We start from the raw sequence: 16,652 nt of genomic DNA on the forward strand, positions 1-16,652 counted from the left end.
TCTCTCTCTTGTGTGTCTGTCCCCTCCATGTTTCACTCTACAGAACCTCCACCAGCTAAAACAGATTCAAACCTTGAAGCAGATGAACGAGCAACTGCAGGCTGAGAACAGGGCCCTGACCCGAGTTGTGGCCCGACTCTCGGAGTCCGTCGAGTCCTCGGAAACCCAGGAGCTCTAGTTCTTGCCCCTCTTCTCCACCTCACTTTCCTCCTCCACCACTCCAGGCACGTTCAGTCTTCTTGTTGGGCCCAGAATCCCTGTGCTCATCCCCCTCCATCCAAGCCGCCATATGCGAGTGCCTATAAAGGTCGGTCATCTGGAAATGGAAAGAGCCAGGACTGAGAAACAGAGTGGGACATAATAGCTGAGGTCAAGGGAGGCAGTGGGGGAAACCTTGCCCGGGCTGGTGGTCCTTTTGGTAAGATCACCACATCACCTTTTCCTCCCCTGGAGACTGAATATGGATTCGCTTACTTGGCTACACATAGATACACACATACGTATGCACGTACCTGTGTGTATATACAGATTTCTTTGGTGGGGTCATTGCCAAATTGAGATTGAACTTTCTCAGCAGCAGCCCAAGTGCAACCTGATCACTAGAGCAGTTGGGGTTGGTCCTAGACTCCCAAATGTAGCTGGGCCTGGGGTAAGCAAAGGCAGGCGCTCTCAACCTGGGCTGGGAGCTTTTGCTGTATGTAGTGTCTGGGCCCACCACCCCCACACCCCCAAAAATCAGCGGTCCAGGTTGAGACCCAGGCATCAATATTTTTTCAAGCCTCCACTGTTGATTCTTTTGTGAAACCAGGATTGAAAATGGCCCTTTGGATAACAGACAGAACTAAGTCTTCGCATCTGACAGGACGCTGGATGGGGACGACTAGCACTGAAGGCTAGAGCTCCATGACCAGCAAAATCACCGCCCATCCCACCATTTGAGTAGAACTGGTTAGGCATTCTTTGCCTCCCTTCTGCAATAATCTTTGCTTTCTTCCCCCTCTCGGGAGGCAGCACTCTGATCCCTGCCACAAATCTCGGTGCCTTAGGGATGTGTCCCTCAACCCCACCCCTAGCCAGTGTGTGGGCTGTGAGGCAGAACACAGCTTTTATAAATGAGACCCTCACACAGTGAGACCTTCCCTAATGGGGGTAGCTTTGCAAAGTTGATGACAGTCAGTGGAGCAGAGAGTGGGGATTTATTTTCAACCGAGAACCAAAAAAATTTGTTTGGTAAACTGGAGCCTTTCTCTGGATGTCGGTCTGAAAGACAAGCTCACAGATCACTTGTTTTCCTACCCAACGATGGTATGATGGGTCACCACTGCTGAGCAGTTTCACTCCCTGACATGAGTTTTTAATTTTCAGCAACAGTCTAATTAGTCCTGACCAACGCCTGTTCTTTTCTCTGCCTATTCGCTTGTGCCTTCAGGGTCAGTAGCTGGCAACTAATACCCACTAGATCTGCAGCACCCAAACTGCCATAAGGGCTGGGCTAATATCCTGCTGTAGCTGCTGTCACACACAGAAAGAAAATTGAAAGGGCAGGGATACCACGGCCTGGCACACCAAGCGGCTTAGTTACCCTACTTACTGAGTGCCCTGTAAGGTCCAAACTCCATGCTTTAAGATAAGCCTCAGGATTATGGGAAAATTTGATGGGGGTGAACAAGGGACCCACAGAAGATGTCCCAGTTATTTTTAGTTCCTTCTTTGTGCAAGATAGTATAGGATATAGGGCAAAACTAGATCTTGTGCTTTCAGCAGTGAGTAAAGTTAACATTTGTCATTTGTTAAGGCCCATGCATAGCACTTTATATGCTTTTTCTCACTTATTCCCCAGAACAATCATTTTACATATGGGGGAAAAACGAGTTATAGTTTGAATAACCTGCCCAGGGTCACTCAAAGAGTAAGTGGTAGAACCAAAATTCAAACCAAATATGTCAGTTTCAGAACCCAAGCCCTCAGCCACTGTGACATTAGCTGTCTGCATATTTGGCACAGAGTTTTAGCCATTTGTTAAGCATATGGCCTAAACAGTGCAAGAGTCTATTAAACAACGACAGTGTGGCCCCACCATTGCAGCTAAAGGATGAAGGACATTCTGCTTCCTCAGCACTCTTGACTTCCCTGGTGGAGGTTCACTTCCAAACAGCCATTTACCTCCCAAAAGCTTTCACCACTTAAAGAAACTGTTACATAGTATATGGCCTTCTGTAACAGGTCAGCAGACTGTGGCCCATCAGTATGCCCGTGAGCCATACAAACACTTGGCGGAAAAAAGAAAAAGGATAATATTTCACGACACATGACAATACATGGAATCAAATCTTGGTGTCCAAAAATAGTTTCATTGGAACTGAGCCATGCTCATTTGTTTATATCTTAACCTTATGTTCATAAGTACTTTTGTGCTACAAGAGCAGAGTTGAATAGTTGGAGCAGAGACCATGTGGCTTGCAAACCCTGAGATATTTATTATCTGGACCTTTACAGAAAACGCCTGCCGACCCCTACCAGAAGGAAAGATTGGATAACTCAGCCAGACTGACAGTGTGGTCCAGAGAGTTGGCCCTGCCTTTTTTTGTTTTTTGTTTTTGTTTTGTTAATAATCCACTAGGGAAATCATCTTGCTTCGGTGTGCAGTACAGGCTACTTCCAACAGGATGTGAGCAGTGGGACTTCCTTCCCACTTCCCGAGTAGTCAGAAGCAAAGCAGCCTGGGCACAGCTCCTTCTGAGCCCCTGTCCGCCTTCAGCTAGCCTTGCCCTAGGTCTCAGAGACCCTTATATCCTCTCCCTCTTCAACACATTCCTCATCGAAGGCTGTATGAAGTAATATTTGGGAAAACACATGTACATAATTTTATTTGCCCAAGATAACTTACTGCCAAACTATGATAAACTGGAAATTTAGAAATTAGAAAGCTGGTAGATGGAACGATAGGGTATTATGCGAAGCAAAATTAGTCAGAGAAAGGCAAATATCATATCACTTCACTCATATGAGGACTTTAAAAGACAAAACAGACGAACATAGGGAAGGGAAGCAAAAATCCTATAAAAACAGGGACGGGGACAAAACATAAGAGCCTCTTAAATATGGAGAACAAACAGAGGGTTACTGGAGGGGTTGTGGGAGGGGGGATGGGCTAAATGGGTAAGGGGCATTCAGGAATCTACCCCTGAAATCACTGTTGCACTATCTGCTAACTTGGATGTAAATTAAAAGAAAGAAAGAAAAGAGAAAGAAAGAAAAAAAGAAATTAAGAAAGCTGACATCCAGGGGGTTGAAATGATAAAGCTTTGTTAAACCTCATACTTGTACAGTGCTTCCACATGTGTTCTTATTTAATCATTCTTTAACTTCAAGTGAATATCAGATAACACTGCTCATTTCCTCCTCTCTCTTTTGAGAGTCAAGTTTATGAGACTTCCCCCCCCCCCCCCCCCCCCGCTTGATTTCTACATTCCACTTCTTGGACTTTTTGACACTCCCTCAAGATGTCAGTTGTAGTATATTGCAGCTGGGAAATTGCCTTGTCCAATTTTTTTTTTTTTTTTTTTTTTTTTTTTTTAAGAATTGAGTTCTTAACGCGGAAATAAATCATCAAGGTTCAACGAGTTGTTTATACATTTAAAAAGCAGGGAGGGGTCAGCTCAGTTCTGATTTGATGGGCTGCTGGCAGGGAAATGAAATCTATTGACATGTATAGCTTCTCCCCGTACCCTCCCTACCCCCACCCCCGCCTATGGAATCCTATTATGGAAATATGACTTTCAGAGTCTCATTGATACCCAGGCTGCAGGACCCAGGTTGGGGCCATTGGAGAGCAAATGGGAAGGTAAAGCATTGTGAGGCCATCCTGGCTGATTTTTTTCTAAAAGTCTTCTTGGAATGAGTTTCCTAGCACTGAGTTCAGGTAGTCAAGGCCACAGGGATAGAGGCACGGAGGAGAGCAGCCAGAGCAGCTTTGATTAGGTTGGAGGTTGGAGAGGTAGGGTCAGAGGACCAAAACTTTATTTTGATATTTTCTGGATGAAAGTCTTTTTAGTAAGATTTGTAGTTTAGCTCTTTGCCATCCCATATTCGTGGGAGGACTCATGGTAGTTGGAGTCCTGAGTGCCGCAGAGCACATTATGCATATCAGCACACTTCACATCCAGGACCTCCTGGGGCCCTCACAGAGTCCCTGCTTGATGCGCAGCTGGGGCAGAAATGATTATTGTTTTTAGACACAAAACTGGAAACTCAGAGAAATTGAGTTTGCTTAAAGTAATAGAGATTGTTAATGACAGTGACAGTGCTGGAATTTCTGGGCTGCTGGTGTTTTGTTTTCCACCCCCACGTGACCTCTGTTATGAAAGAATAATCTTCGGAATCAGGGACACAGGGGCTCAGTATCAGCTTTGCCATTTAATAGCTGGGTACTTTGGACTAGTTACGAAATTCTTCATTTCCTCATTTGTAGACATAAGGATAGCAACTGTGTCACAGACTCATGAGGTACTGACGAGACCATGGGAGTGAGAGCCTCTGGTCCAGTGCCTTCCACAGTATGGATATTCAATACTGTGTTCTTTTTGTTCCATTAATACAAATCCTTTCGTCTCTGTGATACAAACATGTGCGCATACACATATGTATTTGTATCATTTAATCTACATCCTCCGTAAGAGATTGAAGAAACGAAAATTCTATTTCTTGAGGTACAGTCAGATCCCCTAAGCGGTTAATAGCAGAGCCAGAACTAGAATGAAACTGGCCTCATGACACCTGAGCCCAGGCCATCCTTTACTAGAGACCTCACCTGCTGCAGGAGTCCCACTGGTTTGATGACGAATCAATCAAAGCACTTTTGTATCGAATAGATGTGGATTTTTGTAGCCTTCACAGTGAAGATGTGCTTACCCTCTAACCTAAGTCTCCCTAAACTGCCAGCAGGGCCCGCACATAAACTACATCCTCATCAACATCCCATTATGGTTTTTAGATGCGTCACATACCTGTCAGAGTGCCTGTTTACAATATAAAGACTTGGATATCCAGACTGGGGCTTGGGGCCGCTATTTTGCCTTTGTTTTGCAAAGATTGAAAACAAAGGCTGCTATTTTTCTTTGTTTTGCAATAGAATTGAAACCTCTATTCCCCCATCCCCCAAAGCACCTGTTTCCTGGATTTGTAACACGAATTCCCTAAAATTGCCAATAAGGCACCCTGGTATCCCTTGGTAACTACCACTGGGGAGCTTTGGGCAAGGATTATTAAACATATACCCACCACTCATTGTGCTTCACAGCTCTGTGGTGGCCAAATCTGTAAGCCCCCTGGGTTTAGTGGTTGAAAGTGGATACGTGTAGTATGACCAGCGAGAATTTTGGTGGCTTTTATCACAGAAGGCACTAGAAGGAGGACCTTAAATCATCCTGTGGGTGTGACAGAAAGCTGAGTTGTGCCCCCTCTCCCCTGCATTCCTATTTTTGATGGGGTGTGAAGCAGTGTCTGTCTTTGACTCTTTTAGTTGACCCAATGCTCCTTTCTAAATTTCTTCCCTGTGCCCCTAGCAGCTCACTTTGGCATTCTCCCCAGTTTCTCCAGACTTGAAGTGAGTTCAAGGGCACGAATCAATGAAAACAGTAACTGACTCAGGAGAATGAAAGGATACATGGTGCGGAACATGAAGCCTGCATACAAAGAAATAAGATACTGCTAAATATGCTAGTTCAAAAGATGGAGGGGCTGTGGTCTCCCTTAATACGAGCATTACCAACTCAATAAGTAGGAAGATTCAGGGGAAGTTCATCCCCGGGAGAAGGCATGGGGACACTTCACTGTATCAGCTGCCTCCAAAGGCCCCGCCCACTGGGCTGGCCTGGTCTGGTCAGGGAGGGCAGAGGAGTTGATCATGCCAAGCTCTAACACACCTTTCCCTCTGTCACCTACAGGTGTTAACAGAACTGAAATCCGACAACCAGAGGCTGAAAGATGAAAATGGTGCCCTCATCAGAGTCATCAGCAAACTGTCCAAATAGACTAGGCTCCAGATTTAGGAGGGATAGGACGGCATTTGCTGCCCCCATGCCTCTTTTCCAGCCATTGTCTTCCAACCAAAAGAAGTGAATGTTTTGGTGGAAGGACCACTTCTTTCTGCCCCTCTTCCAGTCACCTTCTCTGCACTGTACATTTCCTCTGCACTCTCAGTGCCCTGTTCCTCCTATACCCCCACCCCCTGAGTTTTATGACAGTTTTAATTGAAGCATGATTGTGATAATTGGAGCCATTCGAGCCATCTGGAGAAGGCCTTGGGGAGTACACCAGGCTCAGCTGTGGACCCCAACTTCCTGCTGCTCAGCTACTTGTCCACATTGGATTTGGTCCAAACACGTAAGGCCTCTACCCAAACCACTACCCCACAGCCTTTCACGCTCTTCCAGTGTCCTCTGATATAGGTGAGTCTTATGGTGGCCACTCCAGGATCCTGTCTGGGATGCCAAGAGAAACAGGATGTTGGCAAAATCATCCGACAGCTTCTGGAGCTGTGTTTCCATTAGATTCAAGGTGACAGTGACTCTGCATTGAAGGTCTCTGCTAGTCTTCACCTCAGGAACTGACTTTTCTCTAACTCCTTGCTGGTGTTACTGTTATTTTTTCTATCAACAACCCAGTAACATCCCTGACTAGTCTTAACTCCTACTCCTCCCTCATGCCTCGTCCCCTTCCCCAGGGCTCAGATGACCCTGGCTTCATTTATTCCTTTCCTTTCTATCCTTTTATTTTTCTTTCTGTCTCCCCTCCACCACCTCACCACATGGTGTAAAAGCTAGAACGGAGCATCTGACCTCCCTTGCCTTTGGCCGTTATGGAAAGTCATTTCTCCTGGGGCACTCTGGAGACCAGAAGAATTGCCTTGGTGGCAGCACCACCGGCCTTCTCGCTGAAAAGCCAGACCATGGCATAAATGTCAGCCCACTGTTCTCATCTCCTACATGTTTTCCCTACACAGTGAGTTTCTTTAGTAGAAAATCTGGGCTCTGAACACCCCATTCCGCCTCACCGCCTTTTGACCTTGTTTTCCTCTCTTCACTCTGGCACCTGCTCCTAATGAAAAAGGAAGTCCTCGCAAGGAGGCATGAGAGCTGAGGAGGGTAGATTGATGGGAGGTAGACTAGGGAGTGAAAGCAGGTTGGAAAGACATATGGTATAAAGTAGAGTAGCTGGGGACACTTGCAACCTCGTGACAAAGAAGGTACAAGATGGCAGCCCATCGTGCTGTGATAATGGTGGTGAATGTGACTGTTTCTGGTGGCTAGATTTAGGGGAGAGACCTTTGTTTCCTTAGAAGCCAGCAGGAACAATGACTTCTTAACAGAGGTTGAAAGTGATGAGATCCTTCCAACCCATTCATGAGAGTCATGGAATCTTTGGCAAAGCCCAGAGATCGTATGATGGAGCTTTCCATTGTTGTGTCACAGGGACCCCCCCCCCACACACACACACATACCACGGTCAGGTGTTCCCTGGTGGCTGTGCACTTAATCCTTGGAAGTTGGGCAACTCTGATAACCAGAAAGTTTTTCCTAACATGAGTTAAGGTCTGCCTGTGGATTCTCCACGTTGTCCAGTACTGCCCTTTGATGTGACAACCCTTCAGATATGTGGAGGCGGGGATCTCCCCTTAACCTTACTTCCAGCTGATGTTTCCCCAGTCCTTTGGGGCACTCCCCACATGGCATACTTTTCCTGTCTGTCACATCTCGTCTGTCGTCTCTTGGAAAAAAACAGCCTTTTAAAATATGCCCAGACCTGGACAGATACTCCATTAGCACAAAATTAAACCATTGGTCCTTGGTGATGACCCAATATTAATACTCAACGTATTTGCTCTTTATCGGTATTCTCCCTTGGTTTGTTTATTTTGAGTGTGCAAGTCATTTAAATTCTCCTCATTTTAGAGCTGCCCGTGATATTCAGCGCTTTGAGTGATCCATTCTCTTAACATATACTACCTCTGTCCATTTTTTATTTCTTTCCAGAAAATGACAATATAGTTCTCCATGGCTCTTTGAAACATTACATGCTCTTTAAACCAGAGGCTATAATTCAAGATCCTAATTCCAAAATAGGAAATATGTCTCCCCTGGCAAAACCCCATTTTTAGAGTATACAGAAGTCTCTCTTCCATTTCCAACTATTTTCCAAGAGAAGCTGCTACTGATTAGGATTTTGTATGATCATGGGAGCGCTGTGCACTCAGTTCTCAGGGAATGCTAAATTAGAGTAAAATGTTTCCTCGCTTCCACTATAAACATCTCCTTCATTCTAGGGAGAGGGGAAATCAACACAAGGTGTTGAGTAATTGGTTCTCCTGGCACATCCTGGACGTTGGGCAAGGGATGGGGGTGGTTGCTGCCTCTTTCTCAGAAAAAGAATTATTAGGAAAACATTTTGACCCTCTTCCGTTAGATAGACAGGGTAAAGGGGGTTACAGAGAGTTCCCTCAGATCTGTTTGTGTCTTTCAAAAGCGTGGGACAGAGTCTAAAAACTCTTAGGGTGGTGTTATGCCCCTGCTGCTTCACACAGCCCTTTCACATTAAAGATGCCTTTTCTTGCCAGAAAAGTTTTCCTTGTGATGAAAAATTAACAAGCTTCTCAATCTCAGGAATATTGAATTCTATGGCCAAGAGCTCATGAAAGTGTAAACCACGCTAGGTAATTTCAGGCACTCTCTCCTATGCAATTAATTTTATTAGACAGATAGACTCTGAATTCTGGTCCCTTTCCAGAAAATAAAACACCCTTTCTTCACAGTTGGATTGACTGGAAGCCCCAGGAGTGATGGTTAGAGACCTAATGACCAGCTGTGCACCATGGGTGCCAGCCACAGCAGGCCTCCCTTCTCTTGTGCTGTTGGTCTCTCTGGTGGCCACAGAACTTCTGTCCTCAACCTGCTGGTTTGGATGCCCATGAGCACCCCAGATAGCTCAAAGCTGCATGAATACTGCCGGTCTGGCCAACAATTTGGGGCCCGGCTGTGTCACTTTAGTCTTTACATGAAATATCAGAATGAGGAGGAGAAGGTTCTCAGTACAGCTTTATATCCTCTGTTCTCATTAATTTGATATTTTTCAAAACCAAGCCACACCTTTGGGAGTAATGGTTTGGCCATTCCAGAGATTCTCTGGCTGAAGTTTCACTGCCTTGCCTATTTGTCTTTCAAGGGCTGCTTATTCTTTTCCAGATAGCTCTTGGGCATGATGGCCTCTGACCCCAGTCCCGGTCTCTAGTGCAACAGGGTTATGCAAATCTTGGGGTGTTGCCTTGAAAGAATCTAAAGAATAGACCTGCCCTGGGCTTATTCAGTGCACTGAATTCTCTTTTGGGCAGTCTCACTTGATATTTCCTGGAACCTCCCTGCCGTGTCCTATCCAACAGCAGGATGTGTTCTCTTCTCTTCTGGGCCTTCCTGTCCCCCATTCCATGTTTGAGACCAAGATGCATGCATTGCTGTCTGAGGCCACTGGTGGAAGGAGGCTTCAGATCTCTGGTTTGGATCATTTCACATGCTTTCCCTGCCCAAAACAAAACGTGCTTATTGGGCAGTTCCAAGAAGGCTGAAACCCCACGTATCAGCCTATGAATCCCACAAAAATGTGTGTGAACTGTCTTGCTATCAGGGGCTTTTAACTGAGCCAGAGATGAGAAAAGAAACTCTCAAGGCCATGCAATTGGTTCGGTCTCTGGATTTCTGGCCCCAGTGCAGCCTCTCCTCACCAAACAGACAGATACACTGCCTCCCCTCCGAGAATGGCCAGCGTTTCAGCCCCGGCCGCTGGCACAGGAGAAGGTCCTGGCGACGTGGGTGCCCTCCGTGTGCGGTGGTGGGTGCAAGGTGAGCAGAAGCGGCATGGACATGAGAGAACTATTTAATGTGTTGTCAGCTATTCGGCCTCCAGGCTGCTTTGCACCACAAAAGGGAAAGTGTGTAAAGGATTCGGCAACTGAGCCAATAGGCAGGGGGGACACCTAATTCCACCCCACCCAGTGAGCCACCATTTCCACTAGAGCTTAAGGACGTCACACTACATGGACCCCGGCTGGTGTCCTTCTCTTCCAACCATTCTCAGGGGCCGTCGTTTGTGCTAACACTGCACCTAACTTTAGACACACAGTTGTCAATTATTGGTGGTCCCTGCCCAAATGTAGGCCCAACTGTAACTGCAGATCTTGGCCTCCATGCTGGTTTTTAAGGCAGATTTCAACCCATCAAAGGATGTGATTCCTCTGGCCCAATAAGCAAGACAGCTTTGAGGGCAGAATAAGGCAACATGAAGGGATAAGCCCCTAGGAGTCAGAACATCGGATTCGAGGGCCAACTCTTGGGACCTTGGGAAAGGCACCTTCCCTGTCTGCAAATGGCGGTGGGACTGATAATCCTTGAGATCCCTTCTAGGCTTCAGATTCTGTGATTTGTTTATACCTAGGAATTTCAGAATATTTCTTACACTCAGAATTTTTGCTCTTTCCAAGGGCAAAAATTCTTGGTTTCTTCTGGATTCAAACTGTTTTAACATCAGCAAGTCAAGGTTGGCTTCTCATCCTTGTTAGAAAGTGAATTTAATACTGAGGGTAATTGAATGGTGTTGGCAATTGCTTTTCCTCCTAATGGCTGGGTAAGAATATTAAAACCTGCAGAGGTGGAAATTGGAGCTCATGGGGAAATGGATACAAAGCAATTTGTTGCAGGCAGCCTTTGGACAAATTGTTTTAATAGGAAATAGAGCTGCTCCTTCATAGATTTCCTCCACCTACCTTTCCTCCACCTTCTCGAATGTGGTCTACGTGGCCGTTCGCATCCAAAGAGCAGACATTGCCTTTCTGCTTAGCACCAGCTTGCTCATAGTCTTAAATTCTGCCCTGTAGCAGCAAGAGAATTTTCCTCAGTGAGAACCTCAGCCTTTAGTTCTGTTGAGCTCCTCTGGATTCTGGACTAGAAGTAGGAGGTTCCAGTGCTGTTCACGATGGTCCTTCCTTTAAGCAGGTCTGCAGGAGCACTCTACCAGGGCAGCAAAAGCTTTAGACCCTAAGTCCACACAGCCGTATTGCATAGAACAGCACTCAGCCCTGACAAGCCTCCTGCAGGACCGGGTGTGAGCAGAGTGGAAGGACAGAGACCCTGAAAGGGGAGGTGGCCATGAGCTGCAGTGGGAAGGTGGGAAGAAGGCAGAACAAAGAGCAGCGTGGAGGCCGCCAGCCCCGGAGGAAGGGGTCACTGAGCCGTGGAGCCGCATGCAGGGGAATGAGTGCTGGCTCTCTGGTGCCCTCATCCTTTGGCCCCCAGCGGAGCGCAGATTTTAATCAGCTTCCCTAATGGGTATCGACATTGCTTGGGAGCAGCGGACCCTATCAGGGAACAGCTATTGATCGCTTGTGTTCTGATTAGATTGGAAAACAGATCAACTTCGCTGCTGCCCAGGAACTGTTATTGTCACAGCTACTCGGGAAGGAGGTGGTCTCTGGGGACGGAGAAAAACCAAATCGAGAATCTTGACTAGCCTGCCAACGACTACAGGGGAAGAGACGCATTCACTTGTCCTTTGAGATTTGTGGGTGAGCGTCAAATTGTACCTAGTGTGGCTTGCAACCCAGTGTCCCGGAAGCCCCTCAGGAAGAACTGTAATAAGAGGCTGTGTTTACAGACAGGCACCACCGATGAGTGACAAATTGACGAATGATCTTACCTAAAGAGGTTTAACAATTTGGAGAGCACTCTGGCTTCCAGCCTGTGTGCATACACATGCACATTTGCTAGCACAGAGCTTTCAGAAGGAAGTCTGGCATATTCTTGATGAACCAGTTTTATCCAAGTGTATTGTCCTGTTCATTCTTTTTATTTTATATTTTGCTTTCCCCCTGCCGTTCCAGTCCCCTAAAGGACTTCTCCCTGAGCCATTCTCCCATCTGCTTATCATTTTGGACTGTGATTCTTCCAGAGTGATACTTTCCGTTATTTCTCCAAATTTCCCCCTCACGCTTCCAATAAACTTCTTGGGTGTCCCCTTAAAGTAACATGAGGGTGCTCTTATGTCCTTCTCCCCCCCCCCCCCCCCCCCGGGAAAACATACCATTCACCCTTCCTCTCTCATCTTCCTCCATTCTTTGTTCTTTGCTTTTCTCACTTGGCGCTGATGGTACTTAGGGGAGGAGGTTTTCCACAAATCAGCCATGATTCCTGGAGGAGTTCCATACGCCAACAACTACCACCACCACCACCCTCTTCTAGTTTCAGAGGTCCCTGGCTGTGCCAATGGCCTCTCGGAAATGAGGTTTGAATGGCGGGCCTGTTCGACTTCTCCACAGACTGGCCAGAGAGACCATGGGTAGCCGTGTCTAGTTTTTGTTCTGAGAGTTTTGACTATTTCCAGCTAGAGACAGAGTGTCTTCTCAGAAGAAAACTTCAGCCCATTGCTGCCTTGCAGGAGAAGATTCAGGAAAGGCACAGTGACTGCAGTGAGCCTGTCTGAGCCTCTGAAGTCCCACAAAACCAGAGTTGGGGGATGAGTGCAGATCCTGAACAGGGACATGTGATGTCAGCATTTACTAGACTCTCACCTTAACATATCTGACCTTGCCTTTTCTCCCTCCCACACCACTGAAGCCTGGGACAGATCCCAGTGTGTCCTCTGGTGAAGAAGGCCAAATAATGAGCCATTAGAGGAAGAAGGACGTAGGGGCTCAAGCACAGAACACCAGCAGGGGTAGGAGAGGGTTCTGGAAGGATGCACAAATCCACAATAACTCTGCTTCTAGTTCGTGTCCCTTGAGCCCTTGAACGATCGGGCCTGCCACCTAGCTGGCACCTAAGTAGGGCCGTCATCTCCCTGAAGAGGGAGGGAACACGTTTTGCCCACGCACTCCCTGCTCTCGGAGAATGTACGGACTTACGCCATTCAGACTCAGCCTTTGTCTTTACGGCTTCCCTCCCTCCGTTCTTCCTCTGCCTTGACCTTGATCAGATAGGGGCGAGAAGAGCTTATAAGAACTGCTCTGGGGTCTTCATGCCTCTCCCATTTTCAGGGTTGAATTTTGTGTCTTCTCCACTCACTCCACTCTTTACTCCCAACCTCACTTCCACCGCAGTTCAAGCGCCAGAAGTAACGTTTCCAGCTGAGTTGTGTGGATTAATTTCAGTCCCTTGTAAATACACCTGGGGCGGGCTAGGGGCATTTAGGGAGGGGAGCCAGATTCGCTTTGTGAATTGAATGTATTTTTATGCAATTTTGAGTGGCCTTTCAACCCTGAGATGAATGATTTTGTTTTACTGGTTGTTATTATATAGTATTATTAAGTATTCTGTGTTTGAAAGTTTGGGAATAATAATATTCACATCTATATGATGCCTGTAAACACAACCATATTTATAAATGAGTAAATAAAACCGTGTTTTAACTTTGTGACTACGTCTCCACAATTCAGGAAATGAGTTTATAGAATCTCCCATCTGGGGCAGCCCCTTCCAATACTTGAGGGCTTCCCCCTCCTGCCTCTGTCCCAGGAAGAGCCGCAAGTGAATCACTGTCCTTGAGAGCAGGGTCTCTGGAGTCGGGCCCAGGAAAAGCCTAGATTGGAGGTTCAAAAGAACCATTAGAAGAAATCAAGATTCCCAGTGTCGAGTGACTAGAAATACGGTTATTTCTTTGAAGAGAGCAAGGCTCACTGACAGGTGTGGAGGCAGGCTAGATGGACACTATTGTCCTCTTGCGAATGGACAAAAGAGGGCTAGAGAGGCGGTAGCTTTCTTGGGCTCCTGGAGGTCTCCCGGCTCTCACCCTTAGCTCTCTGCCATATACATAATGGCCCTCCCTAGGTCGCTGTTTGACTCAAAAGAGCCAAAACCACTCTGTAGCTTCAGACTACAAAGGTAGCTAACTTGGGGGTTATCGGAGGTTAAATCCAAGCTCCGAACAAAGGAGCCATGCGCAGGGAGGAGGCTGCTCAGGCCCACTGGCAGCCTTGGCAGGTGGGAGGCCAGGTCCGACCTCGCTCGGCCAACGTTCGGGTCTGGTTTCTCCATCCAGCAAGCCCTGCCTCTGGCTTTCTCAGCCCTGTGCATTCTGCCAAGCAGAAATCCCTGGTCACTGACTTGGCGCAAGCACAGGGAGTCGGGGAGGAAAGATTCTTTTCCCTTGCTGTCACCCAGCTGCTTGTAGCCCAAGCAGCAACAGAACAAACACACATGATGTCATGGTTGAAGAGTTCAGACCTGCCCTGGGGCCCGAAACAGAGGCAAAGCAGCGCGTGTGATGCGAGGGCCTTCTAAACAGCAAGTGTCCTTTCTCTTTCTGGATTCCCACCCCCACCCCACCCCCCCCCACCCCACCCCTGCTGGACCTGCTGAGGTAGGCAGAGCCGGAGTATCCCCTAGCGGCCAAGTGGTCCAGTCTTCTGCAGAGGGGACGAGCCCACGGTGGAGAGCTCACGTTCTCAGGAGAGTCGCCTTGGACAAATCCCCAGTCCCTGGGCTGAGCAGGCTCCTGCCCCTCACCTTACCGGGCCACCCAGCCTACCCTGCTCAGGAACTAAAGCAGCAAGACCAGATCTGTGCCTGGACCTTACCGGCCAGCCCCAGCCTGGGCCTTACCGGCCAGCCCCAGCCTGGGCCCGGAGGCCCCATTCCCACCTGGCTGTCGTTACACAGAGCTGGGATCTCAGCCTGGGCTAAGCTCACAAAATGGCAGAGGCTCGCCGGTCTTCAAGACCAGGAGACAGGGCCACGGGCTGTAGAGGGAACTGAGGAAGGAACTTAAACCCTTTCCGGTTCTTGGGGGCGTGGTGAGCCTGTGTAAAACCTTGAGAGACTTGTTTTGGGGACTGAAACTTCATTCTGTTTTTAAAAACAGGAACTGAACTACTGAACTAGGCAGAGGCATATGAGTGAAAACGGGCCTGCTGCGTCCTCATTCTTGATAACTGGACACTCTGCAAAACAGATTTTCCTGGGGCGCCTGGGTGGCTCAGTCGGTTAAGCGTCCGACTTCCGCTCAGGTCATGACCTCACGGTTTGTGAGTTCGAGCCCCGCGCCGGGCTCTGTGCTGACAGCTCAGAGCCTGGAGCCTGCTTCCGATTCCATGTCTCCCTCTCTCTCTGCCCCTCCCCCGCTCACGCTCACACTCTCTCTTTCAAAAATAAACACATTAAAAAAAGACATTCTCACTCTTCAAACTCCCCCTCCCCAGGCCCAGCTTCCTTGTGTAGTGCTCAGACTGTGGCTGTTCCCCAAGCCCAACCCCCATGGAAAGAAATCAAGGGCCTGGTCCATCCCTCAACCTCCCACAATGCATTCCCCAGCACCACAGTCCTGCCCCCAGAAAGCTGTCGTGAGGGTATGTGTGCCCCACCACCCATCATGGGGTGCGTCCCCGAGAAGAGAATGGGTCTCAGGCCTCTTGTACTGCTTCCCCGAAGGAAGATGCTGGGCTAGAGGCCAGACCCTCACCCTCACCCACCCTCATGAGGCAGCTCCTGCCTGCCCCCTCCCCCCAGCCCAGCAAAAACTAGAGACAGCCCCCACCCCCAGGTTTCTTTCAGCTCATTTCTTTAATAAGGAGACGCAGCTCATTACAAAATAACAATTTGACAAGAGATCGGACAAGAACAGAGTCCACATAAGGGGGGGTGTGGAGAGCATTGCCAAGCATGGGGCGGGGACGGTGGCGGGGGGGTGGGGGGAGGGCAGGGCTATACATGAGTCCTTCCTATGAAGACAAAGGCAGGGTTCCTGGTGCGGCCAATGCATTCCAGGGGTGACCTGGGGCAGTCTGCCCACCCTGGTTTTGAAGTTTTCAGATCCCTGGGATTTCAGAAAGCAGCAAATCCAGTCCTTAGATGGGGAGGAGTCAGGGCAGAACTTCTAGTCAGGCTTCTTTGAAGAGGGTCCTCCTCGAGTCCTGATGGCTGAGGAGGGCTGGATGGAGAGACCCCCTCCCCGGCCCCACGCACACTTCTCTGCCACCTCCCCAGGCCAGATCCCCTCAATTCTTGCCTGCATTGTGGGTGTGGACAGTGGGAGGGTCCCGGAGAGAGCCAGAAAGAGGTTAGACACTTCGTCCCTCCACCCCTCCAAGCTCCTGATCCCAGCCCACCCGGAGATGGTCCCCAGCGCAAAGATCCCTGGGGCTTCTGCGCGCTCGAGCATACCCAGTCACCTCGCAGCCTTTGGCCTTGTCCTCCTCCTGTTCTCGTCTCTCTTCTTCCTCGTGCTTACTAGTCGCCATGCCTGAGGCCTCCTGGCATTATTCCCACGAGTTGTCTGCCCTCATCGGCACCCCGGGGGCCGGGAGCTGCACGTCCCTCTCAGCACCTCTTACCACTGGGTGCTCCTGGCTGGGGCTGCCCTGGGGAGCTGACAGGAGGGTCTGGGGGGGCCAGACCTGCCCACCACTCTCAAAGGAGCCCTGGCAACCCTCAGCTGCCCACTCTGGGGCGCTCTCTGTCAGCCTGCAGGAGGGGACACGGCGGGAAGGGCATAACCCATGGCGTTCTCCGGTGTCACCCCAAGAGACCCTCCTCCCTCGCCACCCACACACCCCGACCCCGCGGTGTCACGTACGCAGGGCTGGGTCTGTCAAAGCCAGATGGTAATGGGAACCCGAG

At 48.7% G+C, this 16,652-nt stretch overlaps 1 protein-coding gene across 5 annotated transcripts in view; it reads left to right on the plus strand.

Annotated features, from left to right (window-relative positions):
• PPP1R12B (protein phosphatase 1 regulatory subunit 12B) overlaps positions 1 to 13,455 on the plus strand; it is a 219,437-nt gene extending 205,982 nt beyond the window's left edge. For 3 of the 5 annotated variants that reach the window (XM_042925731.1, XM_042925732.1, XM_042925734.1), the window contains one exon: positions 5,946 to 13,455. In XM_042925731.1, the coding sequence (XP_042781665.1) occupies positions 5,946 to 6,032 (87 nt within the window). In that variant the 3' untranslated portion in view covers positions 6,033 to 13,455. Of the gene's footprint in view, positions 1 to 43; positions 278 to 5,945 lie in introns of those variants that run through there. The other 2 variants (XM_042925735.1, XM_042925736.1) reach the window with 2 other exon arrangements.
• The last annotated feature ends 3,197 nt before the right edge of the window (positions 13,456 to 16,652 follow it).

The sequence above is a fragment of the Panthera leo genome, chromosome F3 (genome assembly GCF_018350215.1).
Source record: "Panthera leo isolate Ple1 chromosome F3, P.leo_Ple1_pat1.1, whole genome shotgun sequence".
In the NCBI taxonomy this organism is placed as follows: Eukaryota; Metazoa; Chordata; class Mammalia; order Carnivora; family Felidae; genus Panthera; species Panthera leo.